The following is a 26,303-nucleotide window of genomic DNA, read 5'->3' as shown; positions in this document are numbered from 1 at the left end:
CCTTGTTTGTGAATGACTGAGCACTTCATGGAATCTACTTTTATACCCAATCATGGCACCCACCTGTTCCCAATTTGCCTGTTCACCTGTGGGATGTTCCAAATAAGTGTTTGATGAGCATTCCTCAACTTTATCAGTATTTATTGCCACCTTTCCCAACTTCTTTGTCACGTGTTGCTGGCATCAAATTTTAAAGTTAATGATTATTTGCAAAAAAAAAAAGTTTATCAGTTTGAACATCAAATATGTTGTCTTTGTAGCATATTCAACTGAATATGGGTTGAAAATGATTTGCAAATCATTGTATTACGTTTATATTTACATCTAATACAATTTCCCAACTCATATGGAAACGGGGTTTGTACAATCCATTAAAGAACTTTTTTTTTTTTTTTTTTTCAGAAGTGATGGGATCAATACCACTCTCCTGTCTGAATGAAGTGAATGCATCAAGAGAACATGGAGGTGCATTAAGGTGGATGTTAAAAGTGAGAGGATACTTACCACCCACCAGTAGTAGACATCAGAGGGCAGCTGGATGTTGTCTCTGGTCCACACAGGTGAGACATCTGGGTCATAGTTTTCATCAAACCAGTCCGATACCCCGGGATCTCCAACACAACGAGGACAGGCACATGTTTTCTGTTGCTGGGAATCAGGGGGGGACAGTCTGTGCGCGCCCACGTAGCTGGGCACCAGCTTCACCCGCCGAGACTCCTCCCATCCGGGCGGCTCCAGGTAGTTGAATCCGACGCTCCCCCGAAGCGAGACGGAGAAGAAGAGCGAAGTGAGAAAGATGAGAACCAGAGAGCCGAGGACGACCAGGACTCTGCGGGAACATCTGATCCGTCCGCTCCCTTCCACGTTAGGACCTGAGGCCCCCGACCCTTGGGGGGCTCGGCTTAGCCAAGGCCTCAGCTCTGAGAGTCTGGATGCACCTCTGAAGGGGCCACCGCCCCAAAACCCCCAGCGTCTGTCCCGTTGCAGGGTGGAGGAAGGGATGCGGCCCCCCCATGGCCATGTGCCCACAACTGGGCCTGCCAGCGTACCCAGCCCACCTCTTCCTGCGCTTCTAAGGCCTGGTGAACGTTCTCAGGCCAACCTCTTGTGCAGCGCCTCGGACTACGAGGTCACACACCCTGTCATTCTAGTACAAACACACACACACTCAGTCACAGTTAATGTGCACTTGGCAGTCTTCTGACGTCAGCTTGATTTGTCTCTCGCCTCACACGCTAAAGTTGCATTTACTTAAAAGACACACAGCTGCAGTCTGAGAGGGTCGGAAGTTCTTTCTTTCCCATCAGGACACAAACCGCATCTGATTCTTTATCCTAATCGCTACCCTCGCTGCCCTCATTTCCTGCCTCCTTGATGCCTTCCCGGTTTTAACAGCAGTATCCAGGAGTGGAATCCAGCAAAAAGTGAGGGTCCATGCAGCCGGTCGTCTTCTTTCTCTCCACCATCCGCGCTCCGGCTCAAACGCTCTGCTTTCTCTCTCTTCGCTTGGTGTCTTTGGTCGCACTGTAGTCGGAGCCCGGGAAAGCTGGCACTCTAGTTGAGAGCAGGGGAGAGAGGGAGGGACGAAGGCTGGAGGAGGAGGAGCAGTAAAAGGGAGAAAGTCAGAACTGATGGGTATTCTGTCACGTCTTGAGCCATCCTAGACAAAAAGTAGCGTGATGTGGTCTTTCTTTTCTCCCACTGTACTGGCTCCCATTGCTACTTGCTGAGGGACTATTTTAAACTGACCCTTTTCTTTCCGTGCTCCGCCTGAGCATCTTTGCTTGGGGGATTGCCGGGTCACGATCTTCACATGCTCCTAAAAAAAAAAAAACACCACCTAGTCAGTCATGTCCTTGAGGGCTTCCAGAAATAAATCCAGACGACTTAATCAAAGGATCCCAAAAGCCTCGTAAGATGATGTTTCTACGTCTGTTTGGCTGCGGGATGGCAGGCCAGGGTGGGTGGAGTGACGCGGGCAAGTAAAAAAAAAGAATCAATCAATCCTAAATCTCATCTTCTCTCCAGATGGCTTTCAGAGGACAATAGGAGAAAGGGCGGGGGCAGCATCTGTCCGGGGGGGCCACTGTGTGTGTGTGTGTGTGTGTGCCACTTTGTGCCTTTTGATTTAATGTGTGTAAGCTAGGGTTGCACACCGTCTGCCCGTTGCATTGCTTTAATTGTGTGTGTGTGTCTGCTGCTGCGAACCTGTTCAGCTGGCATTTGAAAGCAGCACCACTGCAGCCAGCCCCTTTAGCTCCGTTCAATTAATCCAAAACCTTTTCAACACAGTTGCATGGTGTGAGTGTGTGAGATCAACGGCCTTTATCTAGTGGAACACCATGGTCGAATTTCTGTCCAACCAGTCTAACGCTCCAAGGCACAAAGCTAGTACAGACAGGAAACTACTTCATTCCATATCCAAGCTTTTGTGTGTTTGGGAATCCACGTTTGGGGGACACGCTGCTTCTTCCATTGACGACCTGAAACGATAGAAAGAGAGAGAAATTCAATCACCGTTAAGATTGATGTCCCGTCTTTAGGTAACGATTTTCATGAGGGGAAGACGGTGTCGAGTAGTATTTAGTGAGACATGGTTTCAGTCTTTCCCACAGGACTGCAACGCATTTATGGTGGTGGGTTACGTTTAATTTGCATAATTGGCCTTGAGGCATTTTTTAAAAGGCTAAAAAATAGTTATAATGTATTTAAAGTAGAGATGTCCGATAATGGCTTTTTTGCTGATATCCGATATTCCGATATTGTTCGACTCTTAATTACCGATTCCGATATCAACTGATACCGATATATACAGTCGTGGAATTACCACATTATTATGCCTAATTTTGTTGTGATGCCCCGCTGGATGCATTAAACAATGTAACAAGGTTTTCCAAAATAAATCAACTGAAGTTATGGAAAAAAATGCCAACATGGCACTGCCATATTTATTATTGAAGTTACAAAGTGCATTATTTTTTTTAACATGCCTCAAAACAGCAGCTTGGAATTTGGGACATGCTTTCCCTGAGAGAGCATGAGGAGGTTGAGGTGGGCGGGGTTGGGGTTGGGGGAGGTGGGGTTGCGATGGTGTGGGGGGGGAGGGGTTAGAAGGGGGTGTATATTGTAGCGTCCCGAAAGAGTTAGTGCTGCAAGGGGTTCTGGGTATTTGTTCTGTTGTGTTTATGTTGTGTTACGGTGCGGATGTTCTCCTGAAATGTGTTTGTCATTCTTGTTTGGTGTGGGTTCACAGTGTGGCGCATATTTGTAACAGTGTTAAAGTTGTTTATACGGCCACCCTCAGTGTGACCTGTATGGCTGTTGTCACTTGTGTGTGTGAAAAGCCGTAGATATTATGTGATTGGGCCGGCACGCAAAGGCAGTGCCTTTAAGGTTTATTGGCGCTATGTACTTCTCCCCACGTCCGTGTACCACTCCGTACAGCGGCGTTTTAAAAAGTCATACATTTTACTTTTTGAAACCGATACCGATAATTTCCGATATTACATTTTAAAGCATTTATCGGCCGATGATATCGGCAGTCCGATATCATCGGACATCTCTAATTTAAAGTAATGCTGTCAAACAATTAATTGTAATCAGATTAATCTCACATTTACATTTTCATTAACCGTGACTTCCGCACTTCCAACTTCCGGCAAAAAATGTGTGTTCCTACTTCAAACACACGTGTGTTTTAATTATAGCAGACTTGGTAATGGACAACGGCGATAGCTATTTTTGGACAAATGAGGACTCACAACTTTATCTTTTTGAACCTGAATATAAGGAAGATGAACTGCTGCCTACAGAGGTGAGCACGGCCAGAGGGTGAAACGTTGGAGCAGACGGAAGCCGAGAATGTTAAAGTTAAAGTCCCAATGATTGCCACACACACACACACACTGGGTGTGGTGAAATTTGTCCTCTGCATTTGACCCATCCCCTTGTTCACCCCTTGGGAGGTGAGGGGAGCAGAGAGCAGCAGCGTGCACCGCGCTCAGGAATCATTTTGTGATTCAACCCCCAATTCCAACCCTTGATGCTGAGTGCCAAGCAGGGAGGTAATGGGTCCCATTTTTATAGTATTTGGTATGACTCGGGCGGGGTTTGAACTCACGACCTCCCAGTCTCAGGGCGGACACTCTAACCACAAGGCCACTGAGCTGGCGTGTCACGACTGCCGTGACTCGACGCTGCAAATGTGGCATTTGGAGTTTGCTATGTCGACAGAAATGGAGGCTTTACCCAAAATGAACTGGAAAAAAAACGTCCCTGGCCAGCTGGACCAAACAGACAACTGTCCATCGAGTGAGTCACTTTAATATTGATCATGATACACGCAGCACGTCATGCTTGTTAGTACAACTACATACACTGTCGAGCTAGCTATGTACAAACAAAACATGAAATATGGGCTAATACTTTACAGATACTGTAATATGATTGTTCATGTTTTTCCGTCAATCCAGATTGGTGTCCTATCGTGTTGTGTTGTGCATTACAAACTCAAAAAACATTCAGCTGTTGACGTAGAAGCTAGTTTACGGCTAATATCGTAGCATGCCGTCGCAAAGAAGAAAAATAGTTCCTAGGTGTTCGTTCTTACAATAACAATGTCGCTCCAGCTTGGTTATTATACTTGAGGGGTGCCCATTACATCGATCGCGAGCTACCGGTCGATCGCGGAGGGTGTGTCAGACCTAAAAATTATCAATCATCAATCTTCACCAAGACGTCACTGTCGTCACTTGATTGACATATACGGCACCCGAGGGTCTTGTGAGATGACGCTGGCTGGTGCCAGATCATTATTAAGAAAACATGACCGACAGGAAGGCGAGAAACACTTTTTATTTCAACAGACTCTCCTGCCGTACCTGCCGTCAAAACTCTTAAGACTGACCGCACAGTTCCTGTCTTCACAATAAAAGCGCTGCTTCATCCTGCCTGCGCTTACAAAATAAGAGTCTCAAAAAGCTAGCGAGTTTTTCGTCAATGTGTTTCTTGTAAAGTGTATAAAAAGGAGTATGGAAGCTGGACAAATAAGATGGCAAAAAAGCAACCACTTTCATGTGGTATTGGACAGAAAGGAGGACTTTTTTTCTCCTCCATTTGAAAATGTGGACGTTATCATCACTACTGTCTGATTCCAATCAATGCAAGTCATCAGAATCAGGTAATACACCAACTTATATTCTTGTCTTCATGAAAGAAAGTAATGTATATGTGTTAAACATGCTTGTATTATCATTAAACAAATTTAACTTGTTAACAAAAACCTCTCTTTCATAAATACATAAATATAAATTATATATATATGAATGAGGTAGATCCCTTCCACTTGGTCAATTGAAAAGTAGCTCGCCTGTAGAAAAAGTGTGGGCACCCCTGCTATGCAGGTTACGGAACGTAAATAAAGTATTGTTTGGTTTTTTAATGCATTGCCAAAGGGATTTTAAAGGCAGAATGGATCTCATCAGCTGCATTACTATCCACCGAGAACAAGCCGATGAAAAAAACCACACCCTTTGTCTTCTTGTCTCTCATAATTATTGTGAATGAAAGGCAAAAGTCCCTAAAAAAGTGCATTTCCCCTTTAATATTATTTTGCATTGGTCAAAGAGTTGAAATGAAGTGTAGCAATAGAGGACATATCTACATTTGTCCAAATTTTTCTCTGAAAGTACACTTATGCATCTTGTTCAGGCCACGTCAGTGAGGTTGTTGTTTTTAATTAGTGCTGTCAAGCAATTACGATTTATAAAGAAATCTCCTTCCTGCACTGCGTACATAATACTTTTGTTTTTGTCTTTTCTTTTACTTACCGTATTTTACAGACCACAGGGCGCACCGGATTATAAGGCGCACTGCCGATGAACGGGTCTCGTCAGGTCTCTTTTCATACAAAAGGCGCACTGGATTGTAGGGCGCATTAAAAGGGGTCGCTTTTTTTTTTTTTTTTTTCTAAATGTAAACCACTTCCTTGTGGTCTACATAACATGTAATGGTGGTTCTTTGGTCAAAATGTTGCATTTATTATGTTTTACAGATCATCTTCAAGTCGCTTTCTCACAGTCTCTTCAGGATGCGCCGTTTTGTGGGCGGTCTTATTTACGTGGCTCACCTTCGACAGTGTCTTCTCCCCGTCATCTTTGTTGTAGCGGTGTAGCGTGCAAGGACGGGGGTGGAAGAAGTGTCAAAAGATGAAGGTAACTGTTTTAATGACATTCAGACTTTACTTCAATCAATAACGGAGCAGTATCTTCTCATCCGCGGTTCACTCGTGCAATAATTCAGGAAATGTGTCCTATGAAAAACCGTCCGACCGGAACTCTCTAATAACTAAAGTTTCTTGGGTGAATAATGTAAACTCACTACACCGGTATGTTTTAGCGCTTTCGTGGCAAGTTTACTGACACATATAAGTAAGAACATTACACTACTTTTTATTAGAAATGGCAACAGCGGAGGATGAATGTCACATAACAAGAAGATAGAGAAAAAGAAGAAGCTTATCGACTACACGGACACGGAAGCACGCAAATGTTCAGGACTTCAACATTTTACTTATCGTACTAAAACATTTTGATAACATTTTGATAGCTTTTGGAGCGCTGTGTGTAATGTTCTATATTTTCAATGGAACATATAACATTTTGGTGTAGTTTACTTGAGTCATATTGCAGTCTACATGTATTTCTTATGTGTGACTGCCCTCATTTTGCAGTCTACACATATCGCTTATGTGTGACTGCCATCTACTGGTCACACTTATCATTTCACCGTGTACCAAATAAAATAGCTTCAAGGTTGGTAAGCACAACCATAATTATTTTGTACATTAGGCGCACTGTCGAGTTTTTAGAAAATGAAAGGATTTTAAGTGCGCCTTATAGTCCGAAAAATACGGTAAATGTCTCATGGAGAAGACCAGTGTGCTGTTTAGCACCTTCCATCTTGACTTGTTTTTCTTCTCTACTTGTCACTACTGCACGCTCGCACATGCGCCACAGTAACACGACTTTGACAAACTGCCCGAAATGCTTCACCGGAAACGTTTCAGGGATTTTAAATCATTCTGCAAATGGGTTGCTTGTGTTAAAATGTTAAAATCGGATTAATAATGATGGATTAATCTACATTTATGCCCTACTTTATGTTTAATCCTGTTAACAGACAGCACCTGTAAAAACACAACCATGACACAAACCCACATCATAGATTTTAACACTGTTTGGACTCGCACTTTAGTGAGCTGCTAAAAGTTAAACCTCACAGTTTGCCCCCTGCAGATCTATGCAGTAGCTTGTTAGTTAGTGTCCCTATCATTTGTCAGCCACGCCAAGGGATACAATTAAGTTGAGTATGAGACGAGCATCTACTCCGTTGGGTTTATTAAGACCTGAATACAAGTCCAATTATTATTCATTTGCAGGGCAGTTGCAAACAAATCGAGAAAAGTGTTTTACTGACAGGATATATGCGCCCACTATATTTTCACTTTGGCTCCCTGGCGTCCTGTCGAGTCCCACACAGCTGTCGCAGCCTCTGTTCTGTGTGTGTTGTTTCCACGAAAGTGACTGTGGCTCATTGCTATTCCACTCTCATTGCTGTAACACAATGATGCAAAGCACAGTGCTGCTCACACAGAGCATGTTTTCCATCAGCGCAGGTGTTAAAGCCTTCTAGCTGTTAATGTGTTTATACGGCTCAGCAGCAGCTTTCACAGTGTGAACTTCACCTTTGTGTTTTCTTTTCTGTCGACTGCATTTCTTTTGAATTGATTTCACTCTGGCTCGATAGCACAAACTTGCCACTCTCAATTGCCACCTTGCTCCATTTTGAGCATACAGGTCATACTTTTTAAATCTGATGCCGTCTTATTTTTACAGCTAGGTGTTATGACTCACTTTAATTGTCTCTGTTACACCTGTGCAACAACAGGTGGTGGAAATTGTCCTAAAATAGTGAAATATGTCCAGAAGTCTTTTCATGTGTAAATATGTCCAGAAGTCTTCAAGTCATACTTGCCAACCCTCCCGGATTTTCCGGGAGACTCCCGAAATTCAGCGGCTCTCCCGAAAACCTCCCGGGACAAATTTTCTCCCGAAAATCTCCCGAAATTCAGGCGGACTCAGGTCCATGCGGACCTGAGTCCGCTAACCTACAATATAAACAGCGTACTTGCCCAATCACGTTATAACTGTAGAATGATCGAGGGCGAGTTCTTGGTTTCTTATGTGGGTTTATTGTTAGCCAGTTTCATTAACGTCCTCCCAGTGTGGTAATAACACACAACATCAGCAGTCACGTTTTTGTCTACCGTAAAGCAGTTTGTCTGCTGTAAACAGCAATGTTGTGACACTCTTAAACAGGACAATACTGCCATCTAGTGCATTTGATGAAAGCACTTTTGTGCATGCCACACAGCAATGCATCATCAGAGAGGGTGTTCAGCATGGTTCGAAAAATAGTGACAGAGAATAGAACAAGGATGGACAATTCAACCCTTAACTCAACAATGAGTAGATGAGTGTTATGTGTGTGTATATGTGTAAATAAATGAACACTGAAATTCAAGTATTTATTTTATATATATATATATATATATATATATATATATATATATATATATATATATATATATATATATATATATATATATATATCTATCCATCCATCCATCCATTTTCTACCGCTTATTCCCTTTGGGGTCGCGGGGGGCACTGGCGCCTATCTCAGCTACAATCGGGCGGAAGGCGGGGTACACCCTGGACAAGTCGCCACCTCATCGCAGGGCCAACACAAATAGACAGACAACATTCACACTCACATTCACACACTAGGGCCAATTTAGTGTTGCCAATCAACCTATCCCCAGGTGCATGTCTTTGGAGGTGGGAGGAAGCCGGAGTACCCGGAGGGAACCCACGCAGTCACGGGGAGAACATGCAAACTCCACACAGAAAGATCCCGTGCCTGGGATTGAACTCACTACTCAGGACCTTCGTATTGTGAGGCAGATGCACTAACCCCTCTTCCACCGTGCTGCCTATATATATATATATATATATATATATATATATATATATATATATATATATATATATATATATATATAATAAAATAAATATATATTTATAGCTAGAATTCACTGAAAGTCAAGTATTTCTTATATATGTATATATATATATATATATATATATATATATGAAATACTTGACTTAGTATTTTGTCAAGTATTTCTTATATATATATATATATATATATATATATATAATAAAAGAAATATATATTTATAGCTAGAATTCACTGAAAGTCAAGTATTTCTTATATATATATATATATATATATATGAAATACTTGACTTAGTATTTCGTCAAGTGTTTCTTTTATATATATATATATATATATATATATATATATATATATATATATATATATATAAAAGAAATACTTGACTTTCAGTGAATTCTAGCTATAAATATATATTTCTTTTATTATATATATATATATATATATATATATATATATATATATATATATATATATATATATAAGAAATACTTGACAAAATACTAAGTCAAGTATTTATTATATATATATATATATATATATATATATATATACACACACATATATATATATATACATATATATATATATATATATATATATGAAATTATTGACTTGGTGAATTCTAGCTGTAAATACACCCCCCCCCCCCCCCCCCCCCCCGTGTGTGTGTGTGTGTGTGTGTGTGTGTGTGTGTGAGAGAGTCCCCCCCCCCCCCAAACACACACCCCACCTCCCGAAATTGGAGGTCTCAAGGTTGGCAAGTATGCTTCAAGTAGAAGCATTGTTCCATAACAGAAGTACAGTTAGGTTCCCTATGTAGTGAGTCAACAATAATAATACAAACGATATAACTGGTAATAATGGTATACCGCCCAGCCCTACCGACTATCATCAGAAAATGAATTTGTCTGAGACAAATTTTATTAATGATTCTCGTCGACAACGCCTACTAATGATTGCATCCCTACTAGTACTTTAAATTTTAAACACTATGTATTGTTTTTGTAGGGAAAAATGAGACGTGTCCCTGGGACACAAGAAGAGTAGAGTTGACTCCGTCCTTTCAGATATTTATGCGTCAGGGACGCAGGACGTGTACCTAGCGCCATCACTGGAAGTGGAATTGATTTTCAGATAGATCCAAACATCCCCCATCCATTTCCTTCACTCTTAGTTTGTATGTTCCCCACACCAACTCATTCATCATTGTTTTTCTGTTTCCCTTTATTCAGCCCTTAATCTAGTTCTTTATTCCTTAGCCATTACCATGCTGCCCGTCCCAATACCCTCTATGTTTGTAGGATTTATAGAAGTGACAATATGTCAGGAGATATGTACGTACAATACAATAACATGTCAGCAACTCTGCTGAAAACAAAACTGCTCTGGTTTTCAGAAAACACCTCTCTGCAACTATAGAATCTCTGCGTATATTAGTGCTGGAATGCCAAATGTCAACGGCATGTCGGTGCCGTTCCGCGGCTGTTTCGTATCAAGTGGAAATCGGGGGTCTGACTGTTCATATGAAAAAAAAGTGACTCCGTGATACAAAGCGTGCAGCACACAGCAGGAGACAATTCAATCAATAAATAAAACACAGCAAGATGATTTTTTATTTTTTTTCCCCCAGATGAATAGAAGCCATTTGCTGATTAAAACAAATCAATCGCTCAGATTTGCTGTGCAACTGGGCTGTCGCCATGGAAACCACATGTTGATACTGAGAGATTGTTCTCTCATTTCTGCTTTCTTGTAATTATGTTTATATAATTTAGTCACAAAATTGCTGTAAATGGGAAAAAAAAAAAAAAAGAACCCTGCATGAACATCACCTTGTTCAAACAACAAAACCAACACAGTGCATAAACTCACAACAAATGACACACCTGCAAATCAGTCAGCTGTTGCCGTATTCGTACTACGCGATAGGGAGAAGTTTGTATTTACACGATGAGTCGGGTGTGTTTTGACCTCCGCCGAACCCCTGAGGCCGACTCACCGAACACCTAGGGTTCGATCGAACCCAGGTTAAGAACCGCTGTTCTATATTCTCAATGGAACATTTAAAGTTTTGGTGTTGGTTACTGGCACCATATTGTAGTCTACACGTATCTCTTGTTGTGACTGCCATCTACTGGTCACACTTATCATTACACCATGTACCAAATAAAACTGCTTCGAGGCACAACCAGAATTAATCCGTACATTCTGCGCACCGTGTTATAAGGCGCACTGTCGATTTTTGAGAAAATGAAAAGATTTTAAGTGCGCCTTATAGTCCGGAAAATACGGTATTATAAATTATGTTGACCCCAGTCAGCCAGTCTGAATGGTGTTGACATAAACCAGTTTTGATTTCTTTGTTTATTTTATTGTTTAACATTCAAATGACATTTAAAAAAATAATTACAAACATTCCAATTTGTTTGACTGACCTTCCCTCTTTCCCAATATTTGTTGTTTTCAGCATTTTGGTTGGTCACACAGATGGATCGGGGACAGGGAGAGATAAAGTGAGGAGAAAAAGGCACAGCCTATCCATCCCTCACACAGTTCCCCTGTGTCCAATTAAACACATCAGCCATCTCTCTGCTGGTGGAATGCCAATGAGCTATGTGTGACTTTTGTGTTGTGTGGATCAGTCTCTAATACTGTTTGGATAAATACGTGTTTGTGTGTGGGAAGTGGGGGATTGTGTTCAAATTATGTTGTAATACATATTAGCATTCATGTGTTTCAGATTTTCTCAAAGTTTTATCATCGTTAGAAAAATGGTCAATGACTGATGGCTGCTGTATATCACGATTAAGTAGAGGGCGCTCACGTTCTACCAAGCTGCAGGCATAACCCTATTTTCCAGACTATTAACTGCACCAGTATATAAGCCACACCCACTAAATTTTAGAAGACAAAAAAATATTTGTTCATGTATTTCACTAAATTTATCGTACTTTATCAGAGAGTCTTTTGGTTTAGTTTGGTTCGATATTTATTATAATATTACCTGGTTTTAGACGGCAGTTTTTTTTTAAAATTATTTTATTTTTTTCTAAATATAAGTAATCGTGGTGAAAGTGCAATTTCAGTGTTATGTGCATTATCAGAATCAGAATCAGAATCAGCTTTATTGTCATTACGCAAGGTAACGAGATTGAGGCCATTCCATACAGTGCGATGTGTGCATGCTAGAAAAACAATGTGCAAATATATAAAAATATAAAAAATGTAGAAGTGCAATGAATATGGTGTGAAATGAATATATACATGAAAAAAACAAAAACAAAAACAAAAACAGGGTGGTTGGTGGAATGGGTTATTGCACCGAAGAGAAGGCAGTTATGAGGGACAATGGGGCAGTCCGTTCAGGATGGTTATGGCCCTGGGGAAGAAGCTGTTCTTTAGCCTGTTTGTTTTGGTTTTAATGCACCTGTAGCGCTTCCCAGAGGGCAGCAGGTGGAACAGGTCAGAGCCAGGGTGGGTGCTGTCCTTGATGATGGCACTGGCTCTGTTGAGGCAGCGGGAGGTGTAGATGTCCGTCAGAGAGGGGAGAGGGCGGCCGATGATCTTCTGAGCCGTCTTGACCATTATGTCATGATCCGTGGCCGGATCATGTTTTGTTTAGTTATGTTCTGTTATTTTTGGACTCCCTTAGTTCCTGTTTTCTGCACCTCTGGGTTTGTTTTGGTTTCTATGGGGATTAGTTGGGTTCACCTGCCTCTGGTTAGTGGTCGGCACGCTCACCTGCAGTCGACCACTAATCAGAGAGCTATTTATTCACCTTTCTCGCCACGCTTAGTCTGGCTTCATTGTTTGCTCCATGCAACTGTTACGTTTGGATATTCCTGGTTCTTGCTTCTATGTTTCCTGTGCTAAGTTTTTGCCTTAGCTTCCGCGTGCGACAGGCACGCGTCCTTTTTGCTTGTTTTCTGTTTTGCTATGATTTATGATAAATAAATCATCTCCTACCTCACGCTGTCGTCCGGAGTTGTCTGTTTGTATCTGGGAGGAACGACCCCGCAGTAAGTTGCGACCCACACGTGACACATTATAAGAAGAAATAATAAGCGAGTCAGTAGTGATGGGTTGATGAGGCATCATGAAGCGTTTCAACACATTGCAAAACTGTATTGGTACTGTGTCGATACTGTGTCACTAAATACTGACATCTGCTGGAAATTAATTGATTTTATGACCTAGTACAGGGGTGCTCATTACGTCGATCACGAGCTACCGGTCGATCGTGGAGGGTGTGTCAGTCGATCACCAGCCAGGCATTAAAAAAATAGTCCTAAAAATGAGCGATCATAAATCTTCACTATGACGTCACTTTCGTCACTTTATTGATATTCACGGCACCCGAGGGTCTTCTGAGATGACGCTGGCTGCTGCCAGCTCATTAAAATTACCGACTGGAAGGCGAGAAACACTTTATTTCAACAGACTCTGGCGCCGTACCTGTCGTCAAAACTCCAAAGACCAACTGCACAGTTGCACAGTTGCGCTAACAAAATAAGAGTCTCAGGAAGCTGGCGTGCACAAGCTAGCAAGCTACGGAGTTTGCCGACAATGTATTTCTTGTAAAGTGTATACAAAGGAGTACGGAAGCTGGACAAATAAGATGCCAAAAACCAACCACTTTCATGTGGTATTGGACAGAAAGGAGGACTTTTTTTCTCCTCCATTCGAAAATGCGGACATTATCATCACTACTGTCTGATTCCAATCAATGCAAGTCATCAGAATCAGGTAATACACCAACTTATATTCTAGTCTTCATGAAAGAAAGGAATCTATATGTGTTAAACATGCTTGTATTATCTTTAAACACCTTTAACTTATTAACAATATTAACTATATGTGTTAAACATGCTTGTATTATCTTTAAACACCTTTAACTTGTTAACAATATTAACTATATGTGTTAAACATGCTTGTATTATCATTAAACACCTTTAACTTGTTAACAATATTAACTATATGTGTTAAACATGCTTGTATTATCATTAAACACCTTTAACTTGTTAACAATATTAACTATATGTGTTAAACATGCTTGTATTATCTTTAAACACCTTTAACTTGTTAACAATATTAACTATATGTGTTAAACATGCTTGTATTATCTTTAAACACCTTTAAGTTGTTAACAATATTAACTATATGTATTAAACATTCTTGTATTATCATTAAACACCTTTAATTTATTAACAATATTAACTATGTGTTAAACATGCTTGTATTATCATTAAACACCTTTAACTTGTTAACAATATTAACTATATGTGTTAAACATGCTTGCATTATCTTTAAACACCTTTAACTTGTTAACAATATTAACTATATGTATTAAACATACTTGTATTATCATTAAACACCTTTAATTTTTTAACAATATTAACGATATGTGTTGGCCCTGTGATGAGGTGGCGACTTGTCCAGGGTGTACCCCGCCTTCCGCCCGATTGTAGCTGAGATAGGATCCAGCGCCCCTCGTGACCCCGAAGGGAATAAGCGGTAGAAAATGGATGGATGGATGGAACTATGTTTGTTAAACATGCTTGCATTATCATTAAACACCTTTAACTTGTTAACAAAAACTTATATTTCATAAATAAGTAAATATAAATTATATATATGAATGAGGTAGATCCCCACGACTTGATCAATTGAAAAGTAGCTCGCCTGCAGAAAAAGTGTGAGCACCCTTGATCTAGTACAGGGGTCGGCAACCCGCGGCTCTAGAACCGCATGCGGCTCTTTAGCGCCGCCCTAGTGGCTCCCTGGAGCTTTTCCAAAGATGTATGAAAAATGGAAAAAGATGAGGGGAAAGAATTTATTTTTTGTTTTAATATGGTTTCTGTAGGAAGCCAAACATGACACAAACCTCCCTAATTGTAATAAATCCCACTGTTTATATTAAACATGCTTCACTGATTCGAGTATTTGGCGAGCGCCGTTTTGTCCTACTAATTTTGGTGGTCCTTGAACTCACCATAGTTTGTTTACATGTATAACTTTCTCCGACTTTCTAGGACGTGTTTTATGCCACTTCTTTTTCTGTCTCATTTTGTCCACCAAACTTTTAACGTTGTGCATGAATGCACAAAGGTGAGTTTTGTTGATGTTATTGACTTGTGGGGAGTGCTAATTGGGCATATTTGGTCACTGCATGACTGCAAGCTAATCAATGCTATCATACTATTTAGGCTAGCTATATGTACATATTGCATCATAATGCCTCGTTTGTAGGTATATTTGAGCTCATTTAGTTTCCTTTTAGTCCTCTTAATTCAATTTATATCTCATGACACACTATCTGTATGTAATATGGCTTTTAATTTTTTTGCGGCTCCAGACAGATTTGTTTTTGTATTTTTGGTCCAATATGGCTCTTTCAACATTTTGGGTTGCCGACCCCTGACCTAGTATATACAATAATATAAACCAAGTCATTGTATTTCATTTAGGATTATTTCATATCTTCATTTAAATAAAAATATATTTTTATCTTTTTTAGATACAGTCAATAAACAATGTGAACATGTATCATAACATGGAAATCTAAGAACGTGTTGTGAATGAGGATGCTTGTGGACTGGGATATTTTGTATATATATATTTTTTTTTACACATTTTTATAAAAAAACAAAACAGTTTTTCCAACGTATTAAATTTTAGACGATTTCTCTTCTTAGTTATTATTTCTCCGGCTTTAGAAAAGACCCGCTCACAGGGCACAGAGGAGGCGTCAGTGAGACACCGTTCACGTATCGGTCACGTGACCGAAACAGCTCATGATCGGTCACGTGACTTTCTAAAAGCGGTACGCGCACCGACACAGGGTTTTGCTCTATGAGCTCGACGCATGCGCCGATGCATCGGTGTTGCCGGACCCATCACTACTAGTCAGAAAAATCCTTGCTTATTTCAACTATTTTCCCTAAAAGACGCTTTGAGGCTATAAAGTGTGTTTTAGCCGATAACTTGTGTATATATATATAAATAATCAATAGCTGCAGCCATACTTGTGTGTATACATGCGCACAACGAGCATGTGCATTAGCACTAACCAGCCCTGACGGACAGCCTGAACATGATCTTATTTGGGCCAAACTGTGATGTTTACAAAGTTTAACTTCTAATTGAGACAGATACATTTATTTAATGCATCTCTTCTCTTAAACCACTGCTGGTAAAATATGCTAGCCGCTGGTGGTGTTGTAATATGTTTTGGTTTAAAAAAGTGCAATTTGGAGCTGGGGACACATCAGCTTAAAGTTCCACCCATGCCCCCTGTAATGACATTTCTTACAGGGGGTGTTTTGTAGAGTGGTGTGAGACATTTTAAGCTACTGTGACTCCTACAGCACTGCCATGGAGTGTATGTGCACAAGCAACACAGTAGGTGTCCATGAGTAGGGGAGTTAGCGTACACAAATCATAATGCCGTCAGTTATAATACATACCCCCCATTGGGAGTCCTCGTTTTTTCACATGACTGTAATTGACCACAGAAGCATGTGAAGAAAGAGAACATGGCCGTTATCTCATTGAAAAATTATGATGGTGCACTTTGCTGGCAGCCAGAGATAAAAGGTGTCACTGCAAAGCCATTACCTCTTCTGGTTTCATATACATGTACCTGTACCATGGAGCATTTACCAAACATCCTATATTTTTCTCAGTTTTAATCTTTCAGACATTTAACTTCCTGTCCTGTTTTTATCATTGGCTTTGTAGATATCTGCTCCAGATAGAACAAGCCTGCCAAGAAGTAAACATGCCCACACACCATTTAACTTCCAATCATATCTTCTTCATTGGTTTCTGCTTGGCTGCCAAACAAAGGGATGCCTTTCAAGGTAAGTGACTACTTTATGCAACAAATTAAGTCCACAGATTTACAGTACTGTGCCAAAATATGTTGTTCTTTTTGTTTTTGCAATACTTTAATGACCACATATAACCAATACGTCGCTTAGTGAAGCACAGTCCTCCACCAAAATTGTTTGAAAAATAGTTTGTTAGCTTGCAAACTACTTCTTGGAAAAAAGTCTGATCAACTGCCCGCTTAAAGGGGAACTGCACTTTTTTTGTTGTAATTTTGCCTATCGTTCACAATCATTATGAAAGTGTGTGTACCACGGGGCACTGAGATTCATCACCAACTACGCTCCCCTTACTCACCATTGTGTGTTATAATCAATGGTTAACTCGACATCTTTATGTGCTCGACGCCTCAATCATTGGTATGTTTTCATCGACAAAACCATTCTGGGTATCACTCCATCTTATCTGTCTTGTCTTTTAACAAAGAAACAAGGAAGTCACAATCTTCATACTTGCCAACCCTCCCGGATTTTCCGGGAGACTCCCGAAATTCAGCGCCTCTCCCGAAAACCTCCCAGGACAAATTTTCTCCCGAAAATCTCCCGAAATTCAGGCGGAGCTGGAAGCCACGCCCCCTCCAGCTCCATGCGGACCTGAGTGACGTCAGGTGCGCAACACCACGTAAATCGTTGGCCAACCAAAAAGTAACCCCAGTACGCTATAGCCAACATTCACCAGGAGATGGCAACAGACAAACATAGATCACTATTACATTCCTCCCCTTTTAGAAATGTATAGAAGTTACTCAAAATAAATAAACAACCCAACCAAAAAATGCAGCAGCTCAATTAAAAAACTGTACTTAAGCCACATTCTTTTCTTTTTTTTTTAGTACTGAACTCTTAACCCTCATTTGTAAAAAATAACATGCTTATTATACAAACAGTATTTGTACACCTTTAACACAGATTTTTATACTGTCTTCAGAGATTCCGTTTTTTTGGTGGTACTTGAAACCTTTCTGGGTACCTGCGAAAGGGTGTTCAGCATGGTTAGAAAAATAGTGACAGAGAATAGAACAAGGATGGACAATTCAACCCTTAACTCAACAATGAGTAGATGAGTGTTATGTGTGTGTATATGTGTAAATAAATGAACACTGAAATTCAAGTATTTATTTTATTTATATATATATATATATATATATATATATATAATAAAATAAATATATATAGCTAGAATTCACTGAAAGTCAAGTATTTCTTATATATATATATATATATATATATATATATATATATATATATATATATATATATATACATATATATATATATATACATATATATATATATATATATATATATATATGAAATACTTGACTTGGTGAATTCTAGCTGTAAATATACTCCTCCCCTCTTAGCCCCGCCCCCAACCACGCCCCCGCCCCACCCTGACCATGCCCCCCACCTCCCGAAATCGGAGGTCTCAAGGTTGGCAAGTATGCAATCTTCGTTCAATGAATGTTCTGCAATTTGTCGTCCCCAAAGTAAGAACTGAACTGGGCAAGAAAGCATTTAGGTTTTCAGCACCGAAGGTTTGGAATAACCTACAATCGAATATTAAACTTCAAACCCTAGTTACGTTGAATGAGTTTAAAGCTTCTGTGAAAGGACTGCAGTCTACCTTGTCTGTATGCACATGTGTCATGTGAGCAAGTTTTAATGTTGTAAATGTGATGTTTTATGTATTTGTTTACTGTTTTAAATGTAACCTTGCTGCTGCCCTCTTGGCCAGGTCTCCCTTGGAAAAGAGATCTTTGATCTCAATGGGATTTTACCTGGTTAAATAAAGGCTAATAATAATAAAGACAGGGTGACGGATGAACTTTTTTTAATGCATTCTGAATATTAAATAAACATAAATAAAAGTCTGCATATACCATACCATACCAACTTTATTTATAGCGGAGCCAATGTGAGCTCCACTATTCCACCCATAAAAGCCAATAAATAACCACCCAAAAAGCGCCAACAATCCTCCATTTACATTTCGTGACTTGAATATTAACCAACTATTAGTGATATTGTTATTATTTGCGCTAACGCAGACAAACAGTTTATAGTAGATAGATAGATAGATAGATAGATAGTACTTTATTGATTCCTTCAGGAGAGTTCCCTCAGGAAAATTAGAATTCCAGCAGCAATGTACAAAATTGAGATCGAATTTAAAAAGTAAAAAGTAAATAATGGGGGTATAAATGGAAACAAAATAGAATAAATAGAAATATTACAATAGAATAAAAATAAAAAGCAAAATATAACAGTAAAATAAGAATATAACAAGAGAAACTAGGCAGTAGTGACCATGTTATGAAAAAGTATTGCACTGTTATTGTTTTGCATCCCCTGCCATCCTAGTACCCCCTTCTCCCCCAGAGAGGAGTTGTACAGTCTAATGGCGTGTGGGACAAAGGAGATTTTTAGTCTATTAGTCCTGCACTTGGGATGAAGCAGTCTAGCACTGAACAGGCCGTGATCACAAGCTTGTGTACAATTTGATCGACTGGCGAGGTGTTTCCTTGCTTCCTTGCTCCCTGGAAGTTTATTGTCGATCATAAATCATGTTTCTCACCTGGACAGAAGAAGTATAAATATGTATTCCGACAAGTTGGTACACTTTGACAGCCATCTAGGACCTGGAGATGGCGAGAACAACACGAAGAGATGCTTGGTCTAAGGGCTTTATAGAAGGAATAGAGCGGATACCATAGGCTCCATTGTAAGCAGACTTTTAATCGCATTTATTTAATATTTAGTTGAGTTGAGTTTGAGTTTATTTCGAACATTCAAGCATACAACATGATACATCACAATTTCCAGTTTCTCTTTTCAACATGTCCGAAAAGGAGTAGGTAGAAGCAGAGCTTATTTAATCCTACCCCTTTTCTTTTACACAACAGTTGCCAAAACTTTAGTTCACTTCCTGTTCTCAATTTATTCACAATATACTCCATAAGTAATCACAATAAAAAATAAATAATAATTGGTGAAGTAAGTTATATTTCATATGATGAGATAAGTAAGATTATTTTGAGAGTGAAAGAATGGATGAATTAAATAAATTCAGAATGTTTATCATGGTTCTTCTTCTTTGTACTTTGTAAACACTTTAAGTTTGAAGAGTTTCTTGAAGTGGATCATATTAGTACATTGTTTGATTGCTTCGCTTAATCCATTCCATAATTTAGTTCCACATACTGATATACTGAAGGTCTTAAGTGTTGTACGTGCATATAAAATGTTTTAAATTACATTTTTCTCTAAGATTATATTTCTCCTCTTTTTTTGAGAAGAATTGTTGTATATTCTTGGGTAGCAGGTTATAGTTTGCTTTGTGTATAATTTTAGCTGTTTGCAAATTCACTATGTCGTGGAATTTCAGTATCTTTGATTCAATAAATAAAGGATTTGTATGTTCTCTATATCCAACATTATGTATTATTCTAACTGATCTTTTTTGTAACACCGTTAATGAATGAAGTGTACTTTTGTAGTTATTTCCCCATATTTCTACACAGTAACTCAGATATGGTAACACTAGTGAGCAGTAGAGAATATGAAGTGATTTTTTTGTCTAGAACATGTTTTGCTTTATTCATTATTGACGTGTTTCTTGATACTTTATGTTGTATATTTTTTACGTGAGATTTCCAGTTCAATTTATCATCAATCATTATACCTAGAAATTTGCTTTCATTTACTCTTTCAATTTCTATTCCGTCTATTTGTATTTGTGTTTGACTTTCTCTTCTACTGTTACCAAATAGCATTATTTTAGTCTTACTGAGATTCAACATTTAGAATGCAAAAAAATAACATCCGTCATCATGTCTCTTATAATGATTGTGAACGTGTTTCCTTGCTTCCTTGCTCCCTGGAAGTTTATTGTCGATTATAAATCATGTTTCTCATCTGGACAGAAGAAGTATAAATATGTATTCCGACAAGTTGGTATACTTTGACAGCCATTTAGGACCTGGAGATGATGAGAACAACACAAAGAGATGCTTGGTCTAAGGGCTTTATAGAAGGAATAGAGCGGCTACCATAGGCTCCATTGTAAGCGGCCTTTTAATCGCATTTATTTAATAATTAGAATGCAAAAAAATAACATCTGTCGTCATGTCTCGTATAAGGATTGTGAACGATAGGCAAAATTCCCCAAAAAGTGCAGTTCTCCTTTAAGACATGATGAAATTACTGCAGCAGCATGGCTAGCTAAGAGCTTAAAATATATAAAAACCAGAATCTAAATAGAAATATGCGCAAATGAAGGAAAACGATAACAAAAAGTCCTTTATTATCTTTATTTTTATTATCTTTTTTATTTTTATTTTTTTAATACACTGTAGCACTTTGAGGTTGTTTACTCAATGTAAAGTGCTTTTTACAAATAACATTTATTATTATTATTATTATCGCCCATTGTCCTTATGTCTCTAGTAAAAGTCACAAGTAAACGTACAAGTAGGGATAAGTACCAGAACGAAGTCCGTTGACAGTACTAGGTACCGATTCATGTAAAATCAAACGCTGCCATATTTTGATATCTTTGTTGCACGTGTTGCCACGTCCGGTTGCAGACTTGCACCCGCTCAAAGCACTTGGTCAAGAAACAAGCATCCAAGCATTCAGAGCAAACTCAGTCAGACTGCTTCTTGGCAATGTTACAATATATAACATAACGTTAGAATGAAATTGATTCCCGTGGTATTGGAAATTGGTACCAATCGATTCAAATGCGAAAGGGTACCCATCCCTACATGCAAGTAATTGATAGTTACGGTTTTGGTTATGTCGACATCAGTCAGCCAGTCTGAGGGGCGTCGACATAAACACATTTCCACTGTAATAATATGTAAATAATGCATGTTCTTGGTTACCGTATTTTTCGGACCATAGGGCGCACCGGATTATAAGGCGCACTGCCAATGAGCAGGTCTATTTTCATACAAAAGGCACATTAAATGATTTTTTTCTAAATGTAAAACACTATCTTGTGGTCTACATAACATGTAATGGTGGTTCTTTGGTCAAAGTGTTGCATACATTATGTTTTACAGACCATCTTCAAGTGTCTTTCTGACAGTCACTTTAGGATGCGCCGTCTTATTTACGTGACTCACCTTCAACAGCGTCTTCTCCCCGTCATCTTTGTTGTAGCGGTGTAGCGTGCAAGGACGGGAGTGGAAGAAGTGTCAAAAGATGGAGCTAACTGTTTTAATGACATTCAGACTTTACTTCAATCAATAACGAAGCAGCATCTCCTCATCCGTGGCTCAACGCCGGAAATGTCTCCTGTGAAAAATCGTCCGACGGAACCCTCTAATAACTAAAGTTCCGTGGGTGAACTCACTACAGTTTTTAGCATTTTGATCGCTAGTCTACTGACAGATATAAGTAAGAACTTTACACTACTTTATATTAAAAAATGGTAACAGCGGAAGATGAATGTCACATAACAAGAAGGTAAAGAAAAAGAAGAAGCTTATCAACTACGGTGTCGGCACGGACTACAATGGCGGACGCGCGCGCATTTTCAGTACTTATGCAGATCTCAAATACAGATCAGCAGGCAGTAGGCAGAAGGTAAGAAAAGTTATTTTCGCATTATATTGCGAAACAAAACTCCAGATAATTTCTGCTAATAGGTGCCATTTTGCGGTCCTTATACACACACCATAATAATACTCGTATGTTTAATGCGCCGACAATGCATCAAGCGGTGCGGCTTCATAGCTTACCAAAGTCATACTAAAACATTTTGACAGATTTTTGAGCGCCGTGTGTAATGTTCTATATTCTCAATGGAACATTTAAAGTTTTGGTCTCGTTTACTGGCATATCTCTTATGTGTGACTGCCATCTCCTGGTCACACTTATTACACCATTACGCCTTACATCAGGCGCACTGTCGATTTTTGAGAAAGGATTTTAAGTGCGCCATATATTCCAAAAAATACGGTGCAATATCTGACCGATTTTATTCAGTTTCAGGGATTTCACAGAAAAAGTCCTGTTTATTTCCGGTGTGGTTGAAGGTCACACTGGCACCTAGTTTCAACAAATTTCCCCCTCTGCACACTATCTATTGTCTGTGAGACAGCTACTTTTATTTTAGAAAGTGCTGCAAAGACACAGATTGAAACCCAAAACTCTTTTTCTGTGGTGCAGTATAAGTAACCACTGGTCCCATTGCTACTCTGCCATGCAGCTAGTTCCTATTCAGTGCAGATGGTACAAGTGAAGTGTATAAAAAAACAACAACAGGATGCTTGACAAAGCGGTGTAGACAGGTCCTCGCTATTGGATTTCCAAGCCTGCTTTTATGTGCCAGCATATAAAACAAGTTGATTAGATGGATGCAAAGATGGGCAGCATAACCATCTTAGTAGAATATGGTAGTTTCAAAATAAAATCCTGACTGAACAGATAGAATAAAGTCCATGTCTGTGTCACGTTGCTGCAGATCACGCTTATTTTCTTAGACAACAATGGATCTATTGAAACCCAACAACGAGTCATTATTCTCACATCAGCGTTCTTTGCAACCACCTGCCCGCACATCGTTGAATCTGCCATTATGCCTCACTTTGAGACAGCCTTCCTTTTACCTGAATTCTCCAATATTTCCGTTAAAACGGCAGGGGTGACACACTGTTTCCCTCCTATTGCTACTCATTTCGCTCTTTTCATCTCCTCTCAGCTGCAATTTGCATTCAGGTGAGTGGTGCGTAACCTATGTGAACCTTGCAATCTAATTGGATGCTCACTCTCCGTTTCCACCTGACCTTTTCACACTGCAAGGAAGGCAGAAGGTGCGTTTCACATGTGAGAGTGAAATGCAATTTAGTGATATTATGTGACAGTGCACCTGGCTTGTCTAAAAACGACATAAGAGTAGAGTCAAACGTGTCCAAATGATTGCCCTTGCGGGCCTTTTTCCGCATACAGCTTGTAGCACTGCATATGCTAAAAATACAATTAATTCATTAAAAATGAGATGCGGCAGGAGTATTCAACTAATAGGTCCAGATAAAGAACAATTCTTCAAGCTAAAGTACAGAAAACTGGGGCAAATAGAATATGACCAAATGCCCCCCAGACATCCTGGGTTAGGATTAAAACATTGATTGACAGACTCAAGATTCGGGTGGATTGTTCATATTGGACTGTGAGACTGCTTATTTTCTGATTAGTGAGTGTTTGTTTGGTCAAACACTTCACATTGCCACTTTATATACAGTACAGGCCAAAAGTTTGGACACACCTTCTCCTCATTCAATGAGTTTTCTTTATTTTCATGACTATTTATATTGTAGATTGTCACTGAAGGCATAGCTTCCCATGCTATCGGCCCGCTTTTCTGTTTATTCTTGTTTTATTGACTGATTTATGGAAAATAAATCATCCTCTTACCTGCATGCTTTGTCCGTAGTGGTCCGTCTGCATCCCGAGGGAACGAACCCTGCAGTAAGATGCGACCCACACGTAACAGAGTAGGAATGCAATGATTATAGCTTTTTACTGTATGATTAATGATCCGAGTAATAACCTCAGTTTCCCGATCAGATTTTTTTTAAAATCTAAATTGGACATAACACCCTGCAGTGGGAAAGTAGTGCCTCAACAAGGTTTTTAAAGGGGAACATTATCACAATTTCAGAATTGTTAAAACCATTAAAAATCAGTTCCCAGTGGCTTATTTTATTTTTCGAAGTTTTTTTCAAAATGTTATCCATCACGCAATATCCCTAAAAAAAAGCTTCAAAGTGCCTGATTTTAACCATCGTTATAAATACCCGTCCATTTTCCTGTGAGGTCACATAGTGAAGCCAACACAAACAAACATGGCGGAAAGAACAGCAAGATATAGCGACATTAGCTCGGATTCAGACTCGGATTTCAGCGGCTTAAGCGATTCAACAGATTACGAATGTATTGAAACGGATGGTTGTAGTGTGGAGGCAGGTAGCGAAAACGAAATTGAAGAAGAAACTGAAGCTATTGAGCCATTTCGGTTTGAACCGTATGCAAGCGAAACCGACGAAAACGACACGACAGCCAGCGACATGGGAGAAAGTGAGGACGAATTCGGCGATCGCCTTCTAACCAACGATTGGTATGTGTTTGTTTGGCATTAAAGGAAACTAACAACTATGAACTAGGTTTACAGCATATGAAATACATTTGGCAACAACATGCACTTTGAGAGTGCAGACAGCCCAGTTTTCATCAATTAATATATTCTGTAGACATACCCTCATCCGCGCTCTTTTCCTGAAAGCTGATCTGTCCAGTTTTGGAGTTGATGTCAGCAGGCCAGGGAAGCTAGGGTCGATAGGGGGTTTAGCTCGCTCGTCTGCGGGAACACACTGCCGCCATTGCTTGCCGTGCTACCGAGGTCCTTTGTCCCTGAATTGCTCACACACTCCGGCAGATTCAATGGGGGTCTGGCGGCAGATTTCTTTGACTTTATCGTTGGAAATGCATCTGCTTTGAGTGTCGCAGGATATCCACACATTCTTGCCATCTCTGTCGTAGCATAGCTTTCGTCGGTAAAGTGTGCGGAACAAACGTCCAATTTCTTGCCACTTTCACATCTTTGGGCCACTGGTGCAACTTGAATCCGTCCCTGTTCGTGTTGTTACACCCTCCGACAACACACCGGCGAGGCATGATGTCTCCAAGGTACGGAAAACAGTCGAAAAAACGGAAAATAACAGAGCTGATTTGACTCGGTGTTTGAGAAAATGGCGGATTGCTTCCTGATGTGACGTCACGTTGTGACGTCATTGCTCCGAGAGCGAATATTAGAAAGGCGTTTAATTCGCCAAAATTCACCCATTTAGAGTTCGGAAATCGGTTAAAAAAATATATGGTCTTTTTTCTGCAACATCAAGGTATATATTGACGCTTACATAGGTCTGGTGATAATGTTCCCCTTTAACATAATGTATGATAACCAAATTTTCACTTAAAAATGGAATTATCCGAAAAGTGGGGCCAACAAAAAATGGGAAAAAATCTGTAAATGGACACTGGAACATAAAAGGGGTAATTAATTACTCAAATAAAATGTAGACATACATAACCAACATATATTACAGAAGAAGCGCTTACAAAATATATACTGTACAGTGTGTGAGATTGTGGGTGTTGCCATGGAAATGACAGATCATGTTATTTACTGCACAGGGGCAGTTCATTGTGTTGCAAAAACACTATAGTGGAAAATGAAAATTAAATAAGGACCATCTGGGAGAAGATAACTAAAAACTAAACATATTCCAATTGTACTTTGTTCAGCACAATAATTGAAATCGA

General features: G+C 39.5%; 1 protein-coding gene across 1 annotated transcript in view; it reads right to left on the bottom strand.

The window, feature by feature from the left end:
- Positions 1-24,428, bottom strand: part of st3gal2 (ST3 beta-galactoside alpha-2,3-sialyltransferase 2) — a 53,140-nt gene extending 28,712 nt beyond the window's left edge. Inside the window, exons 1-3 of the mRNA XM_061970483.2 lie at positions 24,396-24,428; positions 1,750-1,819; positions 505-1,091 (exon numbers count right to left, since the gene is read on the bottom strand). Of these exons, the coding sequence (XP_061826467.1) occupies positions 505-1,091; positions 1,750-1,819; positions 24,396-24,428 (690 nt within the window). The remainder of the gene's footprint in view (positions 1-504; positions 1,092-1,749; positions 1,820-24,395) is intronic.
- Between the last annotated feature and the right edge of the window lie 1,875 nt (positions 24,429-26,303).

This window comes from Nerophis lumbriciformis, linkage group LG10 (assembly GCF_033978685.3).
Source record: "Nerophis lumbriciformis linkage group LG10, RoL_Nlum_v2.1, whole genome shotgun sequence".
Lineage (NCBI taxonomy): Eukaryota > Metazoa > Chordata > Actinopteri > Syngnathiformes > Syngnathidae > Nerophis > Nerophis lumbriciformis.
Note: the sequence above shows the minus strand (reverse complement) of the source record. Positions and strands in the feature narration are given on the sequence as shown.